Source organism: Camelus bactrianus, chromosome 11 (assembly GCF_048773025.1).
Source record: "Camelus bactrianus isolate YW-2024 breed Bactrian camel chromosome 11, ASM4877302v1, whole genome shotgun sequence".
NCBI classification, from domain to species: domain Eukaryota; kingdom Metazoa; phylum Chordata; class Mammalia; order Artiodactyla; family Camelidae; genus Camelus; species Camelus bactrianus.
Window position 1 is genome coordinate 37,850,423 of NC_133549.1, and position 27,757 is coordinate 37,878,179.

General features: G+C 42.5%; 1 protein-coding gene across 1 annotated transcript in view; it reads right to left on the bottom strand.

The window, feature by feature from the left end:
- SORCS3 (sortilin related VPS10 domain containing receptor 3) overlaps positions 1–27,757 on the bottom strand; it is a 565,587-nt gene that overhangs the window by 61,452 nt on the left and 476,378 nt on the right. Inside the window, exons 12-14 of the mRNA XM_074373664.1 lie at positions 24,208–24,284; positions 21,271–21,362; positions 10,917–11,024 (exon numbers count right to left, since the gene is read on the bottom strand). Coding sequence (XP_074229765.1) covers positions 10,917–11,024; positions 21,271–21,362; positions 24,208–24,284 — 277 coding nt within the window. The remainder of the gene's footprint in view (positions 1–10,916; positions 11,025–21,270; positions 21,363–24,207; positions 24,285–27,757) is intronic.

Sequence of the window (27,757 nt, forward strand, 5' to 3'; positions counted from 1 at the left end):
GTTTGCAGTTTGTTCCAATAGTATTAGTCACTCTCCGTGGATCTGCCGAGCCCCAGTCGTGCACAGGCTTCCACGTTCAATGCTGCAGAGGATGACAAATAAGACAGCTGCCAACCTCATGAATCTTTCAGACTAAAAAAGACCTCACGCTCTAACTGCAGAGATGACCAATATGTAAAACAGCGAGAACACAGTGCAAAAATAAAGGTGACAATGCCAATTCACCGTGACCCAGCAATTCCATTTTTAGGTATGCAGCTCAGAGAACTTCTCTGTATGCATTTGGAGGCATATGCAGATAGGAGTATACTGTTTGTAATAGCACAAAACTGGAAACAACCAAAATGTCCACGGATAGAAGAATAGAGAAATAAATTGTGCGTATTCATGTCATGACGGAACGCCACAGTGTTGTAAGTGTCTGGAGCAGATGGACATGTCCTAAGATAATACAGAGTGACAGAAGCATATAGAGGAATGATCACATTTAGATCAATTATACATTTTAAAATACGCAAAGCAATACCACCTATTTTTATGGATAATTAAATATATGCTAAAAGTATTAACGCACGTACTAGAAGGATGTCTAGTTCACGGCAACATCAAATTCATGGCAGAGGTTGATCTGTGTAGGGAGTGAGGGGAAAGGGTCTGAAAATGGGCAACACCAAGAAGACCGATCCTACCTGGGATGCCCTGAATATTTATTTTAAAAATCTGAAGCCAAAATGATAACACGTTCATATTTATTAATTCCAGGTGGTTGGTACACAGGTGCATGTTATACTATTCTTTGTACTTTGCTGTGTTCTTTAAAACTTTCCAAAAGAACTGTAATAAAACCACACAGGTATGCAATTATGGATGGAGAGTCTAAATTGGGAATCACAAATTCAAAATCTTACAGGAGCCAGGAGCACAACTTAAATAAACAGTGAGGCAGCTGAAGCAGCTGGAGAAGACCTGTGTACATCAGGTGAGAGGTGGGGCAAGAAAGAGCATCCCCAGTGCAGAGTGGGCCCTTCCAGGCAGCTCTACGGCCTGCAGGCCTATGCGCATTTGGGCTCAGCACTGCGGGATGCTTCTGATCGCAAAATTTAGATCCATTAAGAAAAGATCAGACCAAACTAAACATGCCTGTGATCCAAACCCTGAAGCTTCAGACAGGCGTTTAATGAAAGAAAATAAGTAAGGACTGGAGGGATCGTGGAGGGCTTCCTGAAAGAGGTGAGACTTGCCTGCACAGTTAGAATAAGAAATGAGGAAAATTCTAAGCCATTTCAGACGATCCGTCTCTTCAAATATAGTCAGTCCCCCATAGCTGCCAGTTCCATATTCATGATTTCAACCAATCACAGATTAAAAATATATATATTTTTTAATTCCAGAAAGTTCTAAAAAGCAAAACTTGAATTTGCCACACACTGGCAACTATGTACACAGACTTTACATTGCATTAAATATTATAAGTAATCTAGAGATGATTTAAAGTATATGGGATGGGAGGAGGGTATGGCTCAGTGGCAGAGCGTGTGCTTAGCATGCACGAGGTCCTGGGTTCAATCCCCAGGACCTCCATGAAAATAAATATGTAAATAAATAAACCTAATTACCTCTGCCAAAACAACAATAAGCCAAAAGACCAAGGAAACAATAAATAAATAAATAGAATATTTTCAAAACATAAACAAAATATACAGGAGATGTTCAAAGGTTATACACAAATACTATGCCATTTTACATAAGGGACTTGCGTGTCCATGGATTTTGGTACCCACAGCAGGGCAGGGGTGTCCTGGAACCAATCCCCAGCCGATACCAAGGGACAACTGTACTTCGTAAGACAGGATAATAGGAATCGTTTATGGATGGGGGAATTTGTACAAACTGTGTCAAAAATTCAAATGGTATTTGTAACATGGCCACAATAGATTAAGTTCCACGTGTCCTCTTGTTCAGGGTCAACAAACTAAAGCCAGTGGGATAAATCCGGCCCAAGGCCTGTTTTGGGCAGCCTACAAGCTAACGAGGTTTTTACATTTTAAATGGCTAGAGGGGCGCACAAATGAAGAATAGTATTCTACACCATGTGAACATTGTATGACATTCACATTTCAGTGTCCGCAAGGGAAGTTCTCTTGGCACACACTGATGTCCACTCATCACATACTGTCTGTGGCTGCTTTCCCACCGGCTTGGGAGACTCAAAGGCCCTGTGGCTGGCAAAGTCTAAAGTCTTTACAGAAAGAGCCTGCTGCCCCTGTGCTGGTTGGCCAAAGTTCTTGCTTGCAGGTGGCCCATATCTTGATCGTTAGACTATGGAGACTGCAAACATCTCTAATGTCACTCAACAGAGGTTGTTTCACTTAATTCTTATATTCACATGAGGAACCCCAAACTCACAGGGAGGGTAAGATCACAGGGATGGTAAGTAGCAATCTGAGTGCTGTGCCAGGAGTGTGGACCTCCAAAACCCCTGCTCTCAGCCACCACCCCACCCACACAGCAATTCGTTGGTCAAAATAAGCCTTTTCTTTGCAGACTACTAGCAGCTTCTAGCACCTCCCAGTCTCTTCCAAACCCCCAGACGTGCATTCTGCCCTTGCGTTCCTTGGTCCCAGCTCAGGGGGCCTCCAAACAGATGGTAAGTCTGGTGACAACCTGAAGGACATGAATCCGGCAGCCAGCCTGAGAGGCGATGACTTGGGAGTTCCACTGGATTTGCCAATTACTCGAATGACTTACTTCAGGCAAAGTAAAATCAGACTCTTCCAGCAAACAACAGAGAATTGAAAAACAGATCAATGGAAGCAGTGCTGGTTCATTTCCAACGACTTTATCGGATGCAGTTACTAGAGGCTAAACAATGCATTTAAGCTCAGGGCTGGGTTTCCATGTTGCACCAAGGTTGTATTTAAGAGCATGCTCCCTGCTAAGTATGTGGTCACAGTCTCTTAAGTAAAAGGAAGGTCTTTGCTTTTTTTTTTTTTAACCTCTGCAGCTTTGGGGTTTGCATAATTTCCTAGGCAAAATACTCTCTCTCCCCCTTCACTTCGGCTATTAGTTCTGCTGGTGGAACAGTGGATCAGAGATTTATGCCAATTAGAACTGGATTGATACAGGGATTCAGGGAGGCAATTGGCCCTAGACAGTTTGCTGAGAGCATCCTCGCCCTCCCCGCCTCTCACTCTCCCGTCTACAGCCCAGCCTCGTTCCTGTTCCTACTGCTCCGTATTTGCTCACACCGTTCCCCCACCTAGAATCCCCTTGCTCCTCCCTCCCTGCATAGACACAAAGCCCTATCTAGCTCCTCTGTTTTTAATCACTTCTCTGATATCCAGTGGCAGCTACAATTGGTCCCATCCCTTACCACTTACTTGTCTTCCAGTTCTTCACGTGTTTGCCATCTTTTTTCAAATAGATTGTGCTTGAATGGGTCTGCTGTGACTTCTGTCTGGCTGCACAGTGGGCACCCATCCACACTGAGTGAACAGCATCCTGCCACTCTTGCCCCCAACACCCCCGTCCTTTACAGAACAAACCCTGCAGAATCCTAGTACCTTTCCTCAGATTTCAGCTCCGAGCCTAAAGCTTGAAATTTGCCTCCCTGGCTCTCAATTTACCTCTTACTGAAGGTGTGAGCTGAGCATTTAATTTCTCTGAGCCTCAGTGTTCTCATGTGCCTGGTGACAATAATCTGATCTACCTGGCAGGGTTATTGGGAAATGCCAGTGAAATCAAGTTTGAGAAAGAGCTCGGAGAGATACCTGACACAAAGGAAGGTGTAGAACAGACGCAGGTTAGCTGCAGCTCACTCCTGGTCAGAAGCATCTGCTTTCTTCCAGGGAAGCTGAGTCCCCCGCACCCTTTGGGAATTTTTTTTTCCCCTGGGAGGCTGCCAGGTTCTCCCTGGCCCCTGTCAGAGATCAGCTAAATCATAGCCAATTGGTTCAAACATTTCCTATCAAGAAAGAATTTCAAACGTAGCTTTGAGGTTGTAGGGTAATAGTGTTTTTCGATCTGAGTCCACATCTGAGCCAAGTGGAAAAAAAAGAGTGCTCTTTAAAGTGCTAATTTGGGGGCCAACAGCGGACCAAGGAGGTCCGCGTTCTGACAGCCACAGGCATCTCATCAGCTGGAGAGTCACTGCCTGAGATGCAATAGGTCCTCCGGCTTGTCAATCATCCAACCCAGTTCTCAGCCTTAAGTAATAAGAATGGTCACATTTCACTGTGAATTAGACTAGACTAGATGGCTCCTGTCAAGGTTACCAGGGAGATGTTGAAATAATAACATTTGAAAAGACAGTGGGAAAAACGAGCAATAAAAGTAAGCAAATCCCATGCCTGCAAGCTGGGGGCTGTCTCTTCACACAAATTCCCCTATAAAGCCACAGCGTTAGGAGGTTTCATGCTTCTGGGCTTTGGCCTCTGGGAGACATAGGAATTCGAGAGATTCTATGGAAGGCGGAGGAAATAAGAAGTCATTGCCAGGACCAGCCTCATTGTCTAGTTGCCCTTCTGCGCCCACCTGCCACACCACCCCCTCCTCCATCACCCACTGTACGCACGTCTGCACACAGACAGACTGCTCTGATTCCAACCCAGCCCCAGGCTCCTGTAACTTGTAACTACTGGATTCTGATTAGAGCAATTCAGAACCTCTGGGGAGCTATAATCAACTCCCTACAATGCTAGAGCCATGGGACAGAGGAGCCACTCTAATCACAACAGTGGTAAGATTGTTGGGGACCATAAGATTCATGTGTTCATTCATTCATTTCTTCATTCAATCACTCAACACATATACATGGTTACATCCTCAGCGCTCACACAAAACTGATTCACACGCACTCGAACAAGATACACAAAGATCCTCCCTCGAGGGAATTTAAAGTGTGTGTGTGTGTGTGTGTGTGTGTGTTTACATACATACACATGTCTGTCTGTCTGAAGGGCAGATGAAGGGGGAGAGGGAAGCTTCCACACAAACTGCCATCTTCATTAATATGTATTTCCTGAAGTGTTGTAAACGAAAAAAAAATCAGTCTAAGACAGCATAGAGCATGGGGCCCCAACTTGATCTGCTGGCTAAAGGAAGGTATGCCTGAAAAACTGATTCTTAAAGCTGAGAACTGAAAGATACTTAGAAACCTGATCATTCAAGTGGGGAGGGCAAGAACATTCCAGATGGATAGACAGACAAGGACGCTGGGGCAGGAAGGTACCAGTGGATCAGAGAAGAGTGGTCAGAGCATGGGGGCCAGAAATGAGGTCCCAGATAACGACTCAGGGTAGAGATGTCCAGGCCATTCAGTGAGTTTTGGACTTTATCCTAATGGCAGTGGAAAGCACTCCACGGGTGGTGTTTCCAAATTTTCAGGTTCAAGACAATCACTCTGGATATAAGCCAAATTCCTAAACATAATCCTAACACCCTTTGTAGTCTCACCACCTTAACACCAAGTCATGCTCTCTCATGGCACTTTCCTTTGCTTTGAAGTCATTCTTTCAACCAATAAATTTCTTACCATGTGTCTACCCCCACTCTTTTAGACACTGAGGTTACAGTACTCAACAAAACTGTTAAAAATGTGTGCTTGTTTTGAGCTTACATCCTACTGCCTATTAATTGGCTTTCCACCGGTGAACTGCTATTGAAACTTCCAGACTGACTCAGCTGTCACCTTCCATACATGGGAAGCTTTCACTTCCCTCTACGTATATCCAGGTTCTATAACTAGGCTTTCTTGATGACCGTGTATCCCATCTCCCCCAACACATGGGACTGAGAGTGCCTTAAAAATACAAAGAATTGTATTTACCTTTTTAATACCCCTTAAAAGGGTCTAAAATATATTAGAAGCTCAGAAAATGTTTTTGGATGAATGAACTATGTAGCTGTAGTCAGGGATCTCTAGAGAAACAGAATGAATAGGAGAAAGAGAGAGAGAGAGAGAGAGAGAGAGAGAGAGAGAGAGAGAGAGAGAGAGAGAGAGAGAGAGAGAGAGGCATTTATCACATGGAATTGGTTCACAAAATTGTGGGATTTGACATGTCCCAAGACCTGCAGGGTGAGTGGAGACCCAGGAAAGCCAATGGTGTAGTTCCAAGCTTGAGAACCAGGAAAAGTGGAAGCTTCAGTTGGAGTCAAAGGCAAGAAAAAGCCATGTCCTAGTTCAAAAGCAGCCAGGCAAGAGGAATTCTCTTGCTCGGGGAAGAGTTAGCCTTTTTGTTCTATCCAGGCCTTCAACTGATTGGATAAGTTCCACCCACATCTGCTTTATTGGGTCTACTGATTTAAATGCTAATCTTATCCAAAAACACCTTCACAGACGCAACCAAAATAATGTTTGACCAAATATCTAGGCACCCCATGACCCAGTCAAGTTAACACATAACATTAAACAGCACAAACTTGTAAATATTTAAATCCTCCAAATAAAGGCAACAAGATAAGGCAATAAAACCTTAGTGTGAATGAGCCAAGGGTCTTTCTCCTTGACCCCAGGTGAGCTACGGACTCAGGGTTAACAGGAAGAGGAAGGATACAGAACTCAAATAGCCCATATCATTAATAAGATTTTGGTTAAATGGTAAGGTTAAACAACCTTGTCCCCAAATGAACTTTCTGTCCTCAAAATTCCTAAGGCATATTTAAATTTTTGGGACTCCTGCTTTAGTCTTTGTCACTGCCATTCCACGAGAGGGAAGTACTCATCGCCCTTAGTGGGCCATTTGGTTTTAAAGCCCTTTTCAAAATGAAGGCAGAAACAGAAACTGCCTCTTGGCAGTCGTTCCAGGGTCCACCCTTCCGTCTGTATAAAGAGTCCTGAATCATTTTCATACCAGAGAAACTTCAGATTTAATAATTAAAAAAAAAAGTTGAAAATAGGTAGCTTGAATTGTTTATACTTAGTTGGTTGATTGCTTCCAGGCTCATCTTAATTCCATGAAGAACAAAACACCTCTGCCTCAAATCTCATACAAAAAAATGATGCACTATTCCCATTCCTTTTCTATTTACTAGCATTTAAAAGATCTCCATAAGCAAGGTAGGAGGAGGGGAGGAGGACAGAAGCTCTGCCACACGCCTTGGCGTCTTCCTGGAGAGGAAGGAAAAGCAGTAGCGCTATCTTGTCTATTCAGCGAATGCTTTGGCCCTGAGGTCACTCTCCTTTACATCCATGTGACCAGCTAAACTCCATCCGAAACTGAGAAAAAGAAAATAATTACCATTTAAGATGGCCTGAATACAGAAGCTGAACTGTGGCCTTAAACTTGCTGGGGAATGCCAGGTCATGTAGAGACTGGTGTACATGTGCTATGGTTCAAAGTTCTGCCCCAAGACAAGCAAGGAACGCGTTCAAGGAGGTCTCACACCAGAGGACACCGGAGAAATCACATTGTGAAATGAGGAGAAAACAGAATAAAAGGAGGACCGGTATGTCTCTTTGGGACAAAAACAGGGAACACCTGACTTCAGGACCATACATATCTTCACTGCCCGATATTCTAGGACCACGTCAGATTTAAGACGTCTACAAATAATAAATGCTGGAGGAACCCTCAAACACAGCTGGTAGAAATGTAAGTTGGTGTAGCCACTATAGAGGATAGTATGGAGGTTCCTTAAAAAACTAAAAATAAACTTACCACATGAAACAGCAATCCCACTCCTGGGCATATATCCAGATGGACTCTAATTCAAAAAGAAACCTGCACCCCAATGTTCACAGCAGCACTATATACAATAGCCAAGACATGGAAACAACCTAAATGTCCATCAACAGATGACTGGAAAAGGAAATTGTTGTGTGTGTGTGTGCGCGCACGCACGTGTGCATGCACAATGGAATATTACTCAGCCATAAAAAATAGTAAAATAATGCTATTTGCAGCAAAAAAATTTTTTCTTGTATTTGATTGTGGTGAGCAGCCACATCAGGCTTGATGAATTTGAGCAGATTCCATAACTGTCTTGAATATGTGTTCTTTGCTTTACTGAACTTTGAACTCAATACTTGAAACTCTTTGATGGCCATATTAGAGAAAGTCCTAGAAAAAAAGGAAGGTTTTCTTTTTATATCTAGTGATTAAGTGAAGGATGGGAAATAATCTGGAAAAGTCAGCACATGGTCAGAGATCCTTATGAAAAAAGATGGTGGTATTCCTAGTATTCCATGATACGCTTCCTGGGATTATTAAGAAAATATTGCAATCTCTTGGCAGAGTGTTTTGAGTAGCATGACAGAGTCATGTGTATGTCATGTTTATTTAATGTACAAGCATGCAAAGTCCATGAGGACAGGGGCTTTTTCCTGGTTTGTTCACCTAGAATAGTATCAGGCACACAGGAACCACCATTTTTTTTTTTTAATACTATAACTTTGTGAAGGTCTTGCCAGGACCCTGAATCCTTGAGATTTCTCTCTCATTGTATTTCTTTTGTCTAAATTTCTGTATATATATGTATATGTACATGTATATGTGGGCATGTGTCTATACACATATATATGTATATATATGTGTTCATATATATATACACATATATGCATGCATATATATATATGTTCACTATACATGTGTATTTATCAAAGCATGTGTACTTTGGAAATAAAATTTATATTATGATACTGTCTTTGAACATCCAGGACTTGTATTTATGCAACATATTGTTGCTGTGTATCCATCAAATGATGAAGCTTTGGACTCTAAGCATTAGTAACACACTATATCTTAAATACAGTCTTCAACAGCCAAACTTGTGTACAATTATTGTTGACTCTTAATTAATAAAATGACTTGATAGCTTACCAATAGAGTCCATTTGCTATTACAGGAAGTTTAGTTAAACACTTAGATGGTGAGACAATTCCACTGGGGGTATATTTTAGGAGAATGAGAAGAAATTACTGAAAACAACTCAGATTAAAGCTTCACTTCCTCCTGAACAACAAATTCTACAGGAAATGCTTGCTCACATTTTACAACAGAACTGTCCAGAGAAGTCCTATCATTACCCAAGTTTGCATCTAAAGATACCAGTTATGAATACAATTAGACCCTTTGGGAGGATCACAGCAGCTCCTCAGAGGGTTTGACCTCATGCCTTTCAATTTCCAACCAGAGAGCCTACATGCCTAACATACAGCATATGCTCAATTTGAGAGTTAAGTCTTCAAAAGACACAGTTCACCATCCTTGGAGTTAAAGTTGTACTAGCGATTTGGAAAATTCAGAGGGAATTAAAGAAGATAACTTAAATACCACTCTCTGTTGCCTTTGTTCCAAATAATTTTAAAGACAGTCTGTGGAACCACTGAAATTTTCTGTTGTGAACCTTCTTTAAATAATGAGGACACTGGGAGTCCTACAGACTCTTTCTCTAGACAAATCCTATAGACATGGAACCCCTTCTCCATGCTCCTGCTGAACTTCCTAAGAAGGGGAAAATTCTTAGAATATCAACATTTGAGAAAGAAGGAGGAGGAGATTCAACTTTACACAGGAAGCACTGGTGGTCCAGCATGGGGAGCTACTGGGCAGGTATTCCAGAGCTACAGGACTATACAGAATCCTAACTCAGGTGCCCTAAGCCCTGGGATTAGACTTTTGCCCTGTTGTTTTGTTGTTTTGTTTTCCCCAATATGTGTATCATTTTCCATCATGGCTGAGTTCCTTCTGCTTGGTAAGCTCAAAGGAGTCCCTGGTCAACCACTGGACACAAGGATGGATGTGGAGGGAAGGGACATGGCAAAGTGGTCCAAGCTGGAGCTAGATTATGACACTGGATCAAAACTGCAGAACTGTGGTTATAAAAGATTTTTTTAACTGGTCACTCTGGTAAAAAGGTAAAGCACAGGAATTAGTCATTTGCTCTTGTATTTGCCTCCTCCTCAAAGCTCATCAGTCTCATATTAGGCAAAGACTGATTCAAGCTGTCAAGAAATGAATGAATGCAAAGGTTAAGACAACAGCAGGGGCACCTAGAGTAAAACGATGAGCCCCAAACCAGGCCAGAATCATTCTGTGAAGCTTTTCTGTGCGAACTCCACAATACAGCAAGTTCTCCTTAATCTTGCCCAGCAGACACCCTTCCTTCTGTCCAGCAAACAAAGTGCAAGGTATTCCAGGCACTTGAGAGTGGGGGAGGTGGAGGGAGGTGGGGTTGGGTGTTGCTGGTGGAGGGTAAGTTACCATAGCAATTCGCTCATGGCCCCCTACAGACACACATGCTCACAAACACACACAGGTGATCAACTTTTTAGGAATTAAATTTTCATATGCTTTTAGAAAACAACATCATAATATTACTATCTCCTTCAATATTCAGAAAGTATTTCAGGGCTTTTTTACAGCTTTAAGATCTATATCCTCTCCATTTATTCTCATTGTAAAGAAGGGTAGAAAAATTTTCATAGCAAATTAATCTTAAGTGGAGCAATGGCAACTCTGTGTGTGTGTGTGTGTGTGTGTGTGTGTGTGTGTGTGTGTGTGTGTGTGTGTGTACCATGAACTCTAGAAGTTTCCCTGAACATATCCCTTGTTTTCAGTATGTTGGCTGTTTTGCTCCCTCTGACCCTTCCCTAGCTCCTGACTGGAGTGTTTTGGAAAAAGAAAAACCACATCTAAAAGACTTCAGCTTTCTGTCTACTTGGGTTTGGGATCAATGGAAATGTGTTACAATGCTTTAATTCCATTATAAACTATAACTTTTCAATTAGAAGTCCAGCTTCTCTAATCCTGCCAGGAGTCTTCCGAATTGGTGGGTTTAAGCATTAATATTTCCATGTTACAGATAACAAAACTTTGGCACTTTGCTGTAAGCTTCCCTGGGGAAAGTCGTGGCTTCCACGGAAGTAGAACCCAAGACTCTGGGCGTCTTTTGACCACAGCCAAAGAAGTACTCACGTCATGATCTGGGTCTCCATGCCGGCCTCCACCAGAGCCCCGTCGACAAAGAGAGGAAGTGAAGTGAAACCACACTTGTCCCAGGAGTGGCCTTCATCAAAACTCACCCTGGGTTGGAAACAAGTACACGGAAGAGACAGCTGAAAATAAAACCACTCTTGTGCAACCATTTTTCAGGTTATTAAATTCTCCTCTGTATCTCCCTTTCTGGCAGTTTGGATCATCAATAGGCATTCATCTTCAGCATCTCCCCATATTATTATGAGATTTGATAAAAACTGCATTTTCTGGCCCAGGCAGAGACAGCACCAAGAGCTGCAGAAACATTTCAACCTATTAGAATCGAAAAAAACAACCCAGGCAGGAGGGCTTTGTGGGTGGAGGGTCACATTTCAAGTCCCCAGAATGAAACCCGAGGTTCAATTTACAGCACAATCAATTCAGCCTTTGGAGTTTCTGACACAGATAAATTGAGTAGTGCGGGGTGTACCCTATGGGAGGGGAGCTGTGTGTCTTTCCGATCAAACCTTAAAAATAGCAATTTCCTATTTGTTCAGAATGGATGAAGTATTATTTTCCCTCCCTGAGGCCACTTTAAGGGTCTTTTAGGGACAAGTATTGAGTGTCTGAGATGTCCTGGCCAACGCTGTTCCATCTATCAGTCGACGGTAAGAGGAGGGTCTGGCTATTTGTGGACACAGCTTCCAAAACCCTTTATAGGGATGCAGCTAGTGGAGAAGACCTGAGCAATTCTGAGTGCTGGTCCTTCCCTTTCCTGAGCGCCCTACTGTCCCTTGACTTAACCAGAGGACAGAGCCCAAAGCCCATCTCCTCTGACAGCTTTTCCTGACACCCCTCCTTCCCCAAGGCAGCTGTATTTGTTTCATTTCCTGTGATCCTTCTTGGCATGGTTAATTCTTAATTCTTCTCTGACTCCACAACCCAGGATTCTCCGAGTTCAACTGTAGAAACTCTCATTTCCAACAATACCCAGCCTTCCCCTAGCATAGTGCTGAGTGATGACTTCTTAATTCATCTTGAACCCCTCAAGTTCAACATTTTAGTCTTGGGAGTTCAGGAGTCATGCATGTCCTGTTCATTGACTGACCCCTTAACACTACCTACATATCTTTATGGCAATGCTCCTTACCTGATATTATATCCATAATTTCAAAAAATGTCTGACTTTCCCACTGAACTGTGATCTTTTTGAGATCAAAGATCATATTACTCATTTTTGCATTCCTAGTAATTATCAGAAACAATGGCGCATGCTATGATATAAATGTTAAATAAACATGAATTAAAAAATAAGGAATGATAAGGAAGCTCTTCTAATCCATCCAATCATTTTTCTAGCATGGCCTACACTGGCATCCATGTACTGGATGTGACAGCCTCTTTCTCCATTACTAGTCAACCTGCTCAGCCCATTCTCCACATATTTACTTGTCTCTCTTAACCTCTGTCTCTTTCTGTCTTATCCTCTCTTCCCAAATATATTGATTTAAAAAATTGGAAAGGCAATCTCTTTACCCAGCTAGAAAAACCAGTCTGTCATACAACAATTTTTGTATTTATGTTCTACCTAGGCCTACTTCCACAAACAAAAAGCAGGCAGTGGTCATAAAAGTGACCGGTATTTCTCTGGACTTTAGAAACAATTTTATTGCAATAGCCTTGACATATAAAATTGCATGTATTTAAAGTTTATAACTATATGTACACACACATATATACATATAGTGAAAAGTAGGCCACAATGAACCGGGTTTCTGAGGGGATGGGAGTGGAGGATGGGCAGGAGGAAGAAATGAGGAGATGTTGGTCAAAGGTACAAAGCTTCAGTTATGCAAGATGAATGAGTTCTTGGAGATTTAATGTACAGCACAATGATGATAGTCAACAATATTGTCTTGACCTTTAAGGACTTGGTCATTTCAGCCTTTTGTTTCCAATAGGCTGGATAATCATCAAAGCTGAACCAAAGGAAGTTTGGGCAGATCTGAACTTCTTTTCTTGGAAATAAATTTCTCATTTCAAAAGTGAAATCAAGAGTGTCATTAGGAATGGATTCACCTTTCATGCCACGTACCCACTTGGTTCCTAAAATCATCACTGGAGTCTCAAAGTATGTCATGGCCACTACTTAACTCTGGCTGGTAAGTCCAGGGGGTGAAAAAAAATTCTGTTTAGTTTTTCTGTTGTTGTTTGTTTGCTTTGATGACTTTGGATTGATTATCGTCTTGATAGAAAGAAGTCAAAGTGGAGAAAGGCACCTGTCCTTGTCTCATTCTCTGAGTTCCCTGACTGGTGAAAGTCAGTTATTGAACTAGCAGAGAAAAATGCAGTGAGTGCCACCAGCATTCCAGGGAAGGAGGAGACTTCACACCACTGCCATTAACAGCAGGGCAGAGGACAGTCATCTTAACTCCATACATGAAGATAAGACAACAAGGAGTAGAAACAGAGGGACCATCTCAGCCTTCTGAGCTCTGAGCTCTGAGATGGAGGCTCCAAAGAAAAACTAAGCCCAAGATGGAGAGAGGCACTGTGGAAGATAAAAGCATGCTGTGCAAACTGAATTCATATGGAAGGAGCAAAAGCTTCTTCTGGAAGAATGGGAGCAGCGAAAAAAAAAAAAAAAAAAAAGAGGAGAAGAAATGCTAACATCCAGGTGGGAAAGCTAGCATATCCAATAGCCAAAGTCTAAGGAAGACATAAAATCAGCATAAACAAGGGGACAGTTCCCCAGAGCCAGGGTAAGGAATGCACCCTCTAACTCACTGACGGGCAACACCACTCGGGAGCACAGGATTGTGCCCTTCAGGTGACCTTCTGAGATCAGTAATTTCTAACACCTGAATATCTCAGGCTGAGATAGTTACTGAAAGCAACACAAAAATCCTAAAAAATAGTCCAAAAAATACATTAGAAACTTTAATCACTTGACTATCAGAAACTTGGGTCTGAATGGCCTACCATTCAGGAGAGCTACTCTTCCTTAGTTTTTAGATGTTCTGAGGCAACTAAATTGAATGATAACGCAATGGGATCCATCTTCTCCTCTATAATTCAATAGCTCATTAATGGCCAAGACAGAGGGATTTGGAATGCCTTACTAAGCCCACAGGTGAAGCTCAATTGGTAGCATTGCCAATACTCAAGGACACAGGGGTAAAGTTCCAGTTGACCTGTAAACAGTGGCAAGACAGGACTATAAAACTGAAATAAAATGAGCCATAATGAAAAAGAAACTGAAAATATATATATATGTTTGTATGAATACGTGTAACTGAACTGCCTTGCTGTACACCTGAAACTAACATTGTGAATTGACTACTCGTCAACAAAAAATAAGAATAAAAAAATAAAATTTAAAAAATAAAAAGGAGAAAGAAGGAAAAAAAATATAAACAAGTACTAGGGTGTAATATACAACATGATAAACAAAATTCACACTGCTATAGCTTGTTGTGGGCACACAACACCATGATGGTGACACGCAGGTTGGTACAGAATTACCAGAGACCAAGAGAGTTTCGGAACGGTTAGGAGGTACGCTGTATAAGCACCATTGGGCCACAGAGGGGAGAGGTGCCAGCGTGAGCACCGGGGATGGGTGTGCTGGGTCTTTTACTGGGGGGAGGGGGGCAGCGCACACAAGGAGTAGTTTCTGCACAGGTACCTGAGTGGTTGTAAGATCTGTCAGGGACTTCCCTGAACAGTAGGTTTTAGGGCTTTGATAAGGGCAGGGTGTGAGGGTAGGATTAGGCTTAGGGTACTATGAGACAGGTTATCTCCTGGGGGGATGAGTTTTGTCAGGGTAAACACACAGCAAGAGAAGCCATTTTATTTCCAGCATGACACGTAGGTATGCGGAGGGTCCTGCAGTGGGGAGTAGGGTTAAGGTGTCCATAGGCTCCAGGCACACAGAGAGCCCAGGAGCGAGGGTTTTCTGACTCCAGAGAGGGCAAGCCGGCTCCACATAGGTTATATATGAAGTTGTTAAGAGAGTGAACCCTAAGCGTCCTTATCACAAGGAAAAAAATTTTTTTCTATTTCTTTCGTTTTGTATCTACCTGGGATAGTGGAAGTTCACTAAAGATATTGTGGCAACCCTTTTATGACGTATATAAGTCAAATTATTATGTTGTACACCTTAAACTTATACAGTGCTGTATGTCAATTATAGCTCAATATAACTGGAAGAAAAAAAATTTAAAGTAAGCCAATTTGCAATAAAACAAGAAGCAAAGCTTAAAAAACTGAAATAAAATAGAATTCATTTATCAAATATTTACTGATGTCTATCTACTCTGCGCCTGGTCTGGCCGTGGGCTCTGTTCTAGAGATACAGCATTGAACAAGAAAGCGAAGGTCCTGGCTTCAGTGGAACTTAGGTTCTAGTTTGAGGAGACAAGCAGTATGCAGATAAACAGACACAAAAATATATGTTAGGAAAAAATGTCACGGAGGTAACTAAAACAGGATGATATGATGCAGTGAGTGAATAGCTACTTTGTATGGAAAATTTAAGAAAGATCCTCTCTGAGGAGGTGACATTTAAACTGAGATCTGAACAACAACAAGGAGCTGCCTATGCAAAGATCAAGGTGAGAGCCGTTCCTGAGGGCAGATCTGGTGGGAAGGACAGAGAGATGGTTAGTGGCTGAAGGTTAGTGGGAAAGGAGTTAAGAGAAGGAAATAGAGTCAAGAGAAGAAGGCTGGGCTGGGCTACAGAGGACCTTGCTTCCAGCTGAAATGGGAGAGATGTGAATTAATTTAACCTTTAAAAGACAACTTTTATTTCTTTGTGGTGAATGGATTGCCAGGGGCCCAAATTGGATACAAGGAGATGAATGGGGAGGGGGTGGCCATTATAAGAGACCGAGTAAGAGAAGGGGTTTGGACAAAGGTTTTAATAGTGGAGACAGAAAGGAGATGGGAAGATTTAGAATATTTTTACAGGTGAAGTTAATAGGATTTGGCAATAGAATGTATACAGATTGCTTGAACAAAAGAAAGAAATCACAGACAGCATGGATTGGGGGATTAAGTAATTAAGATGGGGAAATGGGGAGAACAGGAGAAGCAAAACTTGCTGTTTACTTGTTAGTTTCTGCTTGGTCCACTGAGATGCTTTTGTTGGATTTCCACACCATGACACTGTGAAGAAATCCTTTGGATTGACCGATCCTGATTTCTGGATCAAAACCAGGGCTGTAGATCTGAAAGTCACTTATAAGGTAGGACCAACTTAAAGCAGAATGCTTAATTTGAAAGAGAGAAAGAAAAAAAGAGCCCCACAGCCAGAGAAAGGAAAAAGAGTAACTAATGAAAAACTCAATCTGACCAAAAAGAACCCCCAAAAAACAAAAACCACAAATAATGACCTGAAGTGATTGTCAATCACAAGGTAAATATTTTCCAGCAACATCTCTATTGTGAGAGGTAAACAAGCCACCGTGAGTTTAGTATGTGTTCACAGATAGACAGCGTGCATAATAAAAGGCATTAACCTTCCACCAGATCCTGAGTGCTATGTTCAGTTTCAATCATTGTAGAAAACTGACAATCAGTGTGATTAAAAGTAAGAAACAGGTTGTTCTAGAAACAGATTATATGAATTGAAGATAGTTTAGGGAAAAAAGAAAAGGGGCTGAATAATTTACCATTGCCTTTTAACTTTTTTTTAGTAAGAAAGCTTCCAAATAGTTAAACACATAAAAATAATTCTGTTTGTTGCCTATTGGAAAGGGGCAATGTCTGTGAATGAAATCAGAGAGAATGTGGATAAAAACACACGAAAGTATCAATTAAAAATACAGAGAGGCTTAGGTAGAAAAGATTTCTATTCTTATAACTGTTCTAAAAAGGAAAGTCAAATGTCCACACAAGGATGTAAGTTCCCAAGTATTCTGTCATTTTCACTGGTATATCCCAGCCCCGATGCTCATGCCAGGTAAATAGCATATACTCAATGAATATGTAAGAAATAAATGAACAAATGCACAGAATCTGCCTTGAATTGTATATCTGGTCATTTTCCAGAACTTGGAAAGCCTGAACAAAGCCAGCTCCTGAGGTCCTTTTCAGGTGTAGGACACTACAAATCACACACAATTCTGGAGCAGATTTACTCTGCGTAGGTCTGGGCAGCAGAACAGAGACTGGTGAACAGAAATTACAAGTAGATTCACTACTGCTCAGCACAGAAACAATCTTTCTAACAACCAAAGCCAATAGACAAGGTGGGGGCTCACCTGCAAGTTGGTCAGCCCTGCGCTGTCCTGATGAAGTGGGGTAACCCTCTCAGGTGTCAGAGATGCCTGCTGTACTACGTGTGAAACCAGACCCTTGTCCTCCGAGACCCTCCTGCACTCCATGCGTCTATGGTGTTATGCTGTTGAGATGAGTTCTACTAAAAGGAACAGAATCTGCCAAGAACAATCAGAGGCCTCCCCAGAACTCTCTAGCACAGAAGTACAGTCACAATGGTCACCGAGGATCAGTGTTCCTCCCCTTGGTGAGGTGCATTGCTCCATTTTATGTCACCTCAAAGACACAAGGTGTTGGCACTGTAGCCCCACGGAAGCCCTTTCAGAAGAGCACATGCACTTTCTCTTCTCAAAGACTCACATCGGTTGGAACTGTTATTTCATGTGAACGTTTCCCTGAGCAAATGGCCAGCATTCACAACCATTTATAGAAAAACAAAGGAACAAAAAAGGCCAGGTGATGTTTTGCTTTCAGTTTCCAAGAACATCCCTTTGAAAGGAGACACTGATGGCTTGTCAGGGCTAGACAGACAGTAGGACCCCATCTACCTGCTGATTACGAGCTCCGTCTATTGTGAGTTTTCATCAGAGCGCTGCATTCCGTGGGGCGGCATTGTTCCTTCACTCTAACGCTTCTAAAGTACAAAGCTAAAACTGGTGACACCGGACGGAGGGCTCACCTGAAATAGCATTTAGGTTCTAATCTCTATGCATCTAAACATACACGGTCACAAACAGATGGTTTCATCTGTATGCTGTTTTGTCCTCATGCATAGCTAGCTACCTATCATTTCAATTTATAGGAAACAGCATGCCTTGTTAGCCTCGCTAAAGTTCCCCCAGCTTTTCAATTATGATTCCCATTTTCTCTGAAAGGCGATGTAGCTATTATTTAAATTGGAGAGCCATTATACCCTTGTGTGAGAGTGGGTGGGCCGGTGTCTTTTTTCCTGTGCAAATATACATACATCTGTATACGCTGCCAAATAATGTCAGTGAGACCAACTACAGAAAAGAACAATGAACAGGTTACTTAACCTTTCTTCCACTTCAAATGAGCCATTTGTTTACCCTGAAGGTAGGAACTCAGACAGAAGCTACTGGTGACAAAAACACTGCATTTGAGTTTCCCAAGCTTTGCAACTCAGAAGCCAGCCAGAGACAGAATCAGTCAAGGAGTTTGTAAGGAAACATTGATGATAATGATACGGTCGAGCCCTTATGAAACACTCACTTAGCCTCGAAAGAGAAGTACCAAGGTGAGTTCCCCAGTGAGTCATTTGTCTTTGTTTTCTAACACAGGTCCTCCATAGCTGGCATTTAACCACTGCAAGGACTGTTTCCAGAGAAGGGCATTCATAGATGGACAAGTAAGCAGAAGTCGTGGGACGTATCTAAGTTCAAGGGGACATTGGCAGTATTTATTATAAACGACAGTGTCACTATCCTGTAAATGGAGAAAATTTTATTTCAAAGCTAAGTTTGAAAAGTCATCTTTAATACTTTATAAATTGAAGTAGGTGAACAAATGGAGGTAGAATTATCATTACTACCATAAGAGGAAATTTGATAGGAACGAAGCTATTTTTTCGGAGCTATAACATTTTTTTTTTAACCAACAAAAGATATTTCATGGAATAAGGGAAAACTCAAAACTTTGTATTCATGACTTTGAGAGGCAGGATTTGATTCTACATACTTACATATCCCTGAGTGACTTATGAGATCATTTAACCAACTTGGATGGTTTCCCTCCAGAAACCTCTAGGCAAGTGTTCCTTTTGGAAGTGATCAGGTTTCCGGAGAGACACCATTGCAGAAAAGACTGAATGATCAGACATAAGGATGTTAAGATTCGCCAAAGCCAAAGCCCTCTGTGGTCCCTCTGCTCCGTACACTCTTTCCATGCCAAACATACTCTCCTCTTCCATCACCAAAAGAAATGATGAAAATAACAAACTCTTCTTCTCCTTAAGACAAGGCAACCTTTGTGTAAAAGTCTCTAAAAAACAATCATGAAGTGAGCTCTAAGTCTTCCACCAAAATGAAGGAGGGGGAGCAGGACAGTGACCATCAGATACAAATGGGGATGCCACTCCGTCTCCTAGGACCTAAGGGGAAGAAATCTGCCAGCTAGGTCTGTCTGCAGGACATTTTTCAATCATCTCATCGAGGTTTAGATCAAGGTTTAGATAGAGTGCTTAGAACCTAATGATAACAGCCAAGAAATGTTACTTTCCTGACATTGCTTTGATATCTGGTACTATGTGGACTGTCTAAACTCCTTATCTTGACAATGATCCCCCCCACCCCATCCAGAGGGCAGCAACCATGTGATAAGCCTCTGTGTACTCATTAAAATATCTGGAAAACTCGCAGGTAAAACTGAAGAGCATTCATGAGAGAGACTCAACTTGGCAGGTACTAGCTGTGTAACTTTGAGCAAGTATTTAATACGCCTGCATTTTAGTGCTATGATAGAAAGAGTACCCACATGCATAGTGTGGCTGCAAGAATTAACTTAGATAATTCATGTAAAGGGTCTAGAACAGTGCCTGGAATTTAATAACCCCTCAGTGAATGCTGACTATCATTACTATCAAGTAATTCCACTCTTCTGATTCTAGACGCAAATGATAGTGAAAGGATGATAAACAATTACATCGGGAACTTTTTCAAGCTCATGCTTGAGTTGGCAGAGCATTTTTTTTTTTTTAACAAATGGTGTTAACTTTATAAATGACCAAACTAAGAGAAACTTTCTTAAGTCCTTGCCAAGGTGGCAGAAGCTTGGATTGTGTACCTGGGGATCCAAAGCTGATTTTTTTCCCCTCATTACAATCTGATGCTTCCAAGTAGAACTCTTATTCTAAAAGGGTCAGTCTCCCAAAGTCAAGGTCCTGGGAGTTATGCCAGTGCCCATCTTCCAGCCCATGGCAAATCCCAACAACTGTATTATAAATAATATACCCTTACTGCCAAATATTTACTCAAATATTCATTCTGCTGAATCTGAAGCCTGAAATTCTTTCCCATCAGGAAATAAACATATATGATACTTATCCATCCCCTGCCAAAACCAAAGCATCATCATCATCATCATCATCACCGTCCTCATTACCATCATACTTTCTCACTGAACTCTTTGTCCTCCCTGGAGGGTCTTGCGTGTACACACTCACCGTCATCCCATAATCTGCTTTCTTGGGAAGAGTTACCGACGCTGTCTTGGCTCCACTGCTAATCATTCATTCCTGTGCTGCAATCTACCTTTCAACCCCACTTCTCTTTTGAACTTACCCTGACAAACAATCAACAGTGACCTCCTATACTGCTGAATTCTAGATTGTTTTCACTCTGTAACTGATGATCTAAATATAGAACTTGGTGCTATTGATCACCCTTTCCTTCAGCACCCATGGAAACATTTCTCCTGTGTTTTTCATCTTTTTTGGCTATTTCTCCTTAGTTTGTTCCATAACTTCTTCCCCTGCTCTGCATGTTCGTATCCAACAGTGTTCCACAGGAGTCCCTGTTTCCTCCTCTTTGCACCCACTTTCCTGAGGTGCACAGCCTACTGACACGGTTTTAACTACCACCTAATGGCTAGTAACTCCAAGTCTGAAGTGTCCTCCTAGACCTCTCTCTTAACCTTTGGCTGAATAATTATGACAACTAATCATCATCTCTGCTTGAATATTCGTAGATATCTCAAATTCAACTGATCTAGAGCTGAACTTAGCATTTGCTACATGCACCTAACCTCCTCCTTGCAGCAATATCCAGCTCCTATATTTTGGATTCTTAATTTTGGCTGCTTGAACTTACAGGTCCTTCCTGCTCATTTCTGCCTTATCCGAACACCCATGCCTACGATCCCACTGTATTCATCAAACTTCCCATCTAAATTACCTGACCTTCTAACGCTACCTAAGAGTTAGATGACACCGTGTACATTAAATGGGTGGATGGATGAAGAGATGGGGAAATGGGTACAAAACCATGCAGAATAACTTGTCCCAGCCCTTTCCACTAAAAAGTTGCTCATTAATAGGGTAGGGAGCTGTCCTTACCACAAATGCCTGACTGGCAGAGGTGTGTGTTTCATGGCCACGAGGGCGCCACCCCAGTCTAGGAACCAGACATTGTACTCTTCATCAAAGATCTGGAACAACAACAATAACAACAATCACAGTAATGCCTTACATTCACATCGTGCTCGACGGTTTACAAAGTCTTTCACATACATCATTTCATCCAGGTTCTGAGCCTTCCAACAACCAAATCTGGGAGTTTGGCAAGTACTGTCCTCCTCATGTAATAGATGAGGAAATGGGCTTGCAGAGAACAAATAAGCCTCCCTAGGCTTCCCAAGTGGCATTTTCGGGGCTCTTTCCCCTAGTCCTGTGAGCTAGTGTACTACAAGAGGTCGAGGCATGCTTAACTAGATAACCCAAAGGAAAAGAGGACTTCAAAAAAGCTTCCCCATCCTTTTATCTGAGTAAGTTACTTCTCAGCTTTCTCCTTTTCATCTCTTCAAATGAGATATTTGCTAATTTATAAATGGTCTGTGTCTTGCAGTGTGTTTATAAATTACCTAGGAAATTAAAGGACAATTCCTTTTAGACATGTAGACATTATGGTCTACGTAACGACTGAGTTCTCAGACTTAGCCACCACCTCCTAGATTCCCAGGCAAGTTGGATGAAGATTTAAGTTTGGTACTTGGGGATCCTTACACTAAATGCTCACTGGGACCCAGTGCTTCTTGGGACCTAGAGTTACTCATTCCTTGATTCATCCACTTGTCCATTATCCATTCATCCATCCACTCACTCACTCACTCATTCAGTCACCCATCCATCCCATCTACATTGGTACCTACTAAGCACCTACCATGATGCAAGTCTTGGAGCCTTAGCTCAGACCTAACCCTCCATAGGGCAAAGCTGCTATCATTGATGACATTTAAATCTGCAACCTAAGACAGGAAAAATATTTCCCCATCAGAGAGCCAGTTCTCTCCTCTGGATATAGATCTTCTAGAGGAAAGTGGAATTGGAGAATTCCTCTAGCCCTTAACCACTAATGGTGACTCTCACAGCCTAGATGGTCAGATTGGGATGGTAGGTTAAGTGAGACATACCAGAAGGGGTAAGAAGGTGTAAGCAGATTTCAAAGGGAGGGGATAGAAGGAATGAGATCTCCTCTACATAAACCACAGAGAAACATAAGTGGACTCTGAGGCTGAACCCTCTCAAATAGTTTTCTTTCCCATATTTTCCTTTTAAGGAAATATAAATGTCCACACTAATGATGAGCCTTACTGCACAAAAGACTTAAGGATTATTCACTTATATGCCAGATATAAACAAAGACTCTGAGCCAGCAATGCTAGCTTTTCTCTCCAGAGTTCAAAGGTGGACTCTGATAATCCACATAATAAAAAGGCTGGGTTTAAGTCCAAGGGCGAGAAAATTCTTGGCACTGAGGAGGGGAGAGATGTTATTGTCGTCACACTTTCCTCTTGATACTATCATTCTGGCCCCTACTAACTCTTGCCCTGCCCAGCACTAGAAGCTGGAATCCTTAGTTATTGGGGAAAAGAAGAAGGAAAACCAAAGTAGTGACGACACAAGGAAGGAATGTCGCTGTAGCCACCTGGTCAGGTGAACTATTTCTTGTATTGGAGGGACAATGATTTGTCTGTTGGGAGTTTCTGTACCAGAAGAGTTTACATTCCAGTTTCGACCTGATTTGGCACTTAATATGTTGAAGGCATGTTCTTATTTTTGTGTCTGTTCCTCATCTACCTGATTATGGCCTGGTGAGCAGAAATCTTAACTTATTCTTTGTTGTATGCCTAATCATAGTTAACATAGTGGTTGTGCCTGGTAGGTCCTTGGTAACTTTTTTTTATTTTTGATAGTGGTAGTAGTGACAGTGGTGACAATGGGGGTGGCGATGATGATGTTGGTGACGGCCATGATAATCTTCCCTAAGGGACCCAAACCTTTGTCTTCTTCAGATAGAAACCTTCTCGTCTTGAAGACTTAGTAAAACGCCAGCTCTTCTTGTGAGGTCTTTCTCAGTCTCCCCAAGTAGAATTAATTCCTCCCTTTTCTCTGCAAGCTCACAATGCCACTAAAATCATGCAATCAGTCTAAACTATAGTTAGTTATTTATGGACCTGTTTTCTCTGCTTAATTTTGAGCTCCCTGAGGACTCCAGAGTATTCAGCCACCTCCTCAGGTTTATATTTGACACCGAGTTGACGCTGCATAAAGCTGTTGTTGTCCAATATAGAAGCCATGTGAGACAACTTAAATTTAAATTGATTAAAATAAATAAAATTAAAAATTCAGTTCCTCTATCACAGGAGCCACATTTCAAGTGTTTCATAGCCACATGGGACAGCAAAGATACAGAATAATTTCATCATTGCCAAAAGTTCTATTGGCTAGAGCTGCAAAAATAAAAAGTTTGTAAAATCGAATTAATTTTTCATATGGCCATGTATTTATTAAGCTGTCTCTTACTTAATTAAAGCTGGTCCTACACAATACTTCACCCACCACAGACTTCCACAAGACTTTCTGGTCTTAGTATTCTACCCTCTTCCTCTTGTAGATAAAGAAACAGATCCAGAAAGGTCAAGAGACCTACTTGCCAAGATCCCATGGCATGCTGATGACAAACACTGTTTTATTGGTGGTGTCCCCCCGCCACACCAGCGTGGTACACAGCCCCTGATGACTGCCCCATACATATTGCTGAATGACAGAATGAACAAATTGGGAAAATTCCAGTTCTTCTTATTCCCTGCCCAGCTCATCCCATTTTACCCCATGGCCCATCTAATCTGCCAGCTACATGGACCAAATAGAACAGCTGCTTCAATTTTTTTTGCACCCAAGAAGTCATAATGAGACTGAGAATCTAGAGGGAAGAGAGATGTTGGCAGAACTTGCCCTAAATGCCTCTTCCCTGTCCCCAAATCCCACATTTACCTGTCTCCATGTGTTGCCCCCATCAGAAGAGATGAACACACTGATATCAGTATAGGAGAGCTCTGGACCAATGTTGCCTGAAACAGAGCAGATCATTGGAAATTGTCAGGCAGTTTATAGATGACATGTGCTTGGGGTTGGAGGAGGAAAGATTTTCTAAGTTGTGTTTAGAGCGGATGTGTACAATCTCTCTCTTGGTGTCGTATCAAAAACCCAGCTGGAAGATAATCCAATATGGGAAAAATGAATACATAAGTAATATGACAGGGATGTGTCTTTAAGTGGTGAGACTCAAAGACCAAATATTGATTAGCTTGACTCTCTGGAACTCTTCATTCTGTGTACCAGTAATCTCTTCAACATTGATCTTGACGTTGGCAGAGAGTGGAAGAGCAGACATGTATGGAGAAACTGGCCTAGGAACACCTTCCTCTTCATGTATAATAGTAGCCTAGGAAAAACTGAGTGTGTGTGGGTGTGGGTGTGTTTCCAACTTAAACTTCTCAACATGTTTCTTGAGTGCCAGGAAATTAAGTGATCCAGCAGTATAAACTATGAAACCAAAATTACAGAGTTCCCAGAAGAAGAGGACAGTACTCAGCAGACCCTGGCCATCCAATATGGCAGGAGAAGTCACCTGGTTTATGCCTAGACTGACCACCCTTACTGCTCTACCTTTTCACACCCTCTGTTTTTCTCCTCCCTTCTTTTTCTTCCTCCTGCACTTCATCACCTTGTGGGTTATGTTTATTTTTTAAAGAAAAAAACTGCTTAAGACTTTCCATTCTATCTACATTGCCCAAGTTTCCCCGCACAACCTCAGAGCCCAGAATGGTACCCCCAAACTTAGAAGTTAGTTGCTCAACAAATAATTGTGGAATAAATGAATGAGTAAACAAAATGATTGAACCATGTTCTGATATTGATGTGCATTCGGGGAGGTCTTGAGAACTAGGAAGGTACCTTAAACATGTAATAATTTATCATTGAGGTTGATATTTTTCCTTTAAAAATAGCAGGGAAGGGAATGTTAGCTCCCACACATCTGTAGCCTATGTAAGAGCACAATAAAAATGCAATAATGAAAATGTTAATTGAGCTCCTGACATTTAATGCTTCAACATGAGGAATTAAAGCCAGGCTACAGCTTGTCAAGCTCCCATCAGCATCAGGGAACATACAGCTAGCCAACTTGTTTTGACACCCAGGCTTCCAAAAATAAGCCTGGGGCTCGGGGCTCAGGCAATAGGTACAAGCGGAGTAAGGAGAGGCATGGCGAGCCGCTGTGAGCAGCCATGCCTGGATTTGGAATTCGGTTCTTCAGATCCAGGTTTTGGAAGACACAGATGAAGAAAGAAAAGCTGGGCGGGGCAGAGAGTGTCAACTCAAGTCATGTAACGATGGCTGCCTGGAGCACTGTGCTAGGAGGATTCTGAAACTACTGTGCTAAGAAGGATTCTGAAGCCATATTTGGTTTCAACAGAATGGAGTTTGGTGATCGATGAGTCATGTCTACCACGGATGGTAGAGGAAGGAGACAGGAGTACAGTCCCCTAGAGCTAGAATCTGCCATCCCTGTGACAGCCTCCTAGGATCTGCCTCATCACCTCTTACCCTCTTTAGGAGCTAGTTCTGCCTACATCTTAAGCCTCTCTTTCAAAGCTCGACCAGACTGATTTTGGAGGCATGGTGGTAGTGAGAATCCAAGGTTCACAGTGAAGGCTGTTTTGGACACAGCTACTGTGAGTTGAAAGTCTCCCTGAAAGAATTGCTGTTGATCACAGGGACCAGAAAGTCAGTTCCCAGATGAAAGGACAGAACAGATGTGTCCAGGATGATCTGATCTCTGAACATGTTCAGTCCCTAAGTGGATCTGTGGGAAACCTCTAATAGGAAGAGTCTGGGTTATTGTGTCAGAGAAGGAAGGTTTGAATAACGCACCTCGCTGGCTAACGTGGAACTGGAGGGGGGCTTCCCAAGGTATCCCTGGCCAGGTTGGAGGAAGAGGTAGCTGTTCCCCACCGAAGTGGTGTGAAAGGAGGGAGAAGGGAGGAGAGGGATGGAGAACAGGGAGCTCCTCTCAGAACAGCTTAGCTGGTAAATCACAGAGCGTTGGGGCAGCTTTAAACAATATGCTTTTAGCCCCATTTCCTCCTACAGCTACCTTCCTTCTCTGCTCCTTAGTTAGAAAGAAGAAGAAGGAGAAGAGAGAGAGAATTTTAACATCCTCTGGGTCTAGAGACGCCTTTCTCACCAGCACTGATGCCCACTCAGGGAGGTTAAGGGTGAAGTGTAGAAGGAAGCAGACAGTGCACAAGCCAGTGTAGGGAGGAAAGGCACCTCCGTGAAGGGGACAACACCAGGGGATGGACATTTCAGAGTTTGTAGGAAGCGTCGTGGCGGGGAGCCTGGGGTAGGTGCAGAGCTGGCCTGTGAAGGGGCTCGGGACGAGGTCTGGCTAAATGGCTACTGGACAGATTAGACTCAGAGCCTGAGGTAGTGTGAGCATGGACATGACACCTGTTCCCTCCTGCCCTCTGTCTCATCATCTGTAGGTAGAGGAGAAGAGTAATTGCCTTTTCTACACCCTCCAGCCACTGTGCCATCAAGGCAAAGAAAGTGCTTTGCACAACTTAAGGCCCTGGGAGGATGTGAGGTCTCTCAACAACCAGCTTGAGACCACAGTGGTAGGGGTATTTTGAACCCTAGCGGTTTTGCTTGCTAAAGGCAGCTCCCAAACTCTCCAGACTGGAATTCCATCTGCTTTCTGAGATGGTCTCAACAAGAGATATAGACGAATCCCTGGCTAGCCTTTCATCCACGCAGCTTCCCTGAGACCTCATCTCAATGAGAGATGGGAGGAGGTGGTGAGGAGTGTGAGTGGGAGGACAGAGGCCAGGGTCACTGATGCCTGAAGGCAGGTGAAACACATGGATATGGAAGGGGGTCCTCTAGAGACAGGCTCCATATAAGCCATTGATGGCATCCTTGGCTAGCTTCATCATTATCCTCCGTCTAGCAAACCATCTCCCAGGGAGAGCTGGCAAGCAGGGTTAGGAGGTGCTAAACCAGGAAGCATGTGCCGGGATCTAGTCCCGGATTTCCATCAGGATCTTGTCACCTGTGTTCTGTCCCTCACAATGCAATGCTCCATGCAGGTTCCAAGAGTTACAAAGGGGAGAGTAAGAGGAATTAGCACATTCTCATACGTACTGACAAATGTTTCAAAAACAAATCTTTAAGGTCTACATGTTTGCTAGTTTGCAAAGACTTAACAGAGCCATTTAGAGGCACGTGATGGTCACAGATAATAACGACGCCACTAATCCCAGCTGACTACGCTCAGAGCAAACGAAGCTCATAGGTTAAAGAACTAAGCCGAATCCATAAGGCCAGGAAGCGTCAGAGCCCAGCCTGGAACGCGGGACCACGGGGTTCCCGGGTGTGTCCCTTCATTCAGCGTAGGCCCAGCGTGTGCATATTATTTATGGATTCTGTTGGAGGAGAGGTGCCACCCACATTCTTCTGGTGCAAGAAGCACTGTTCTAAA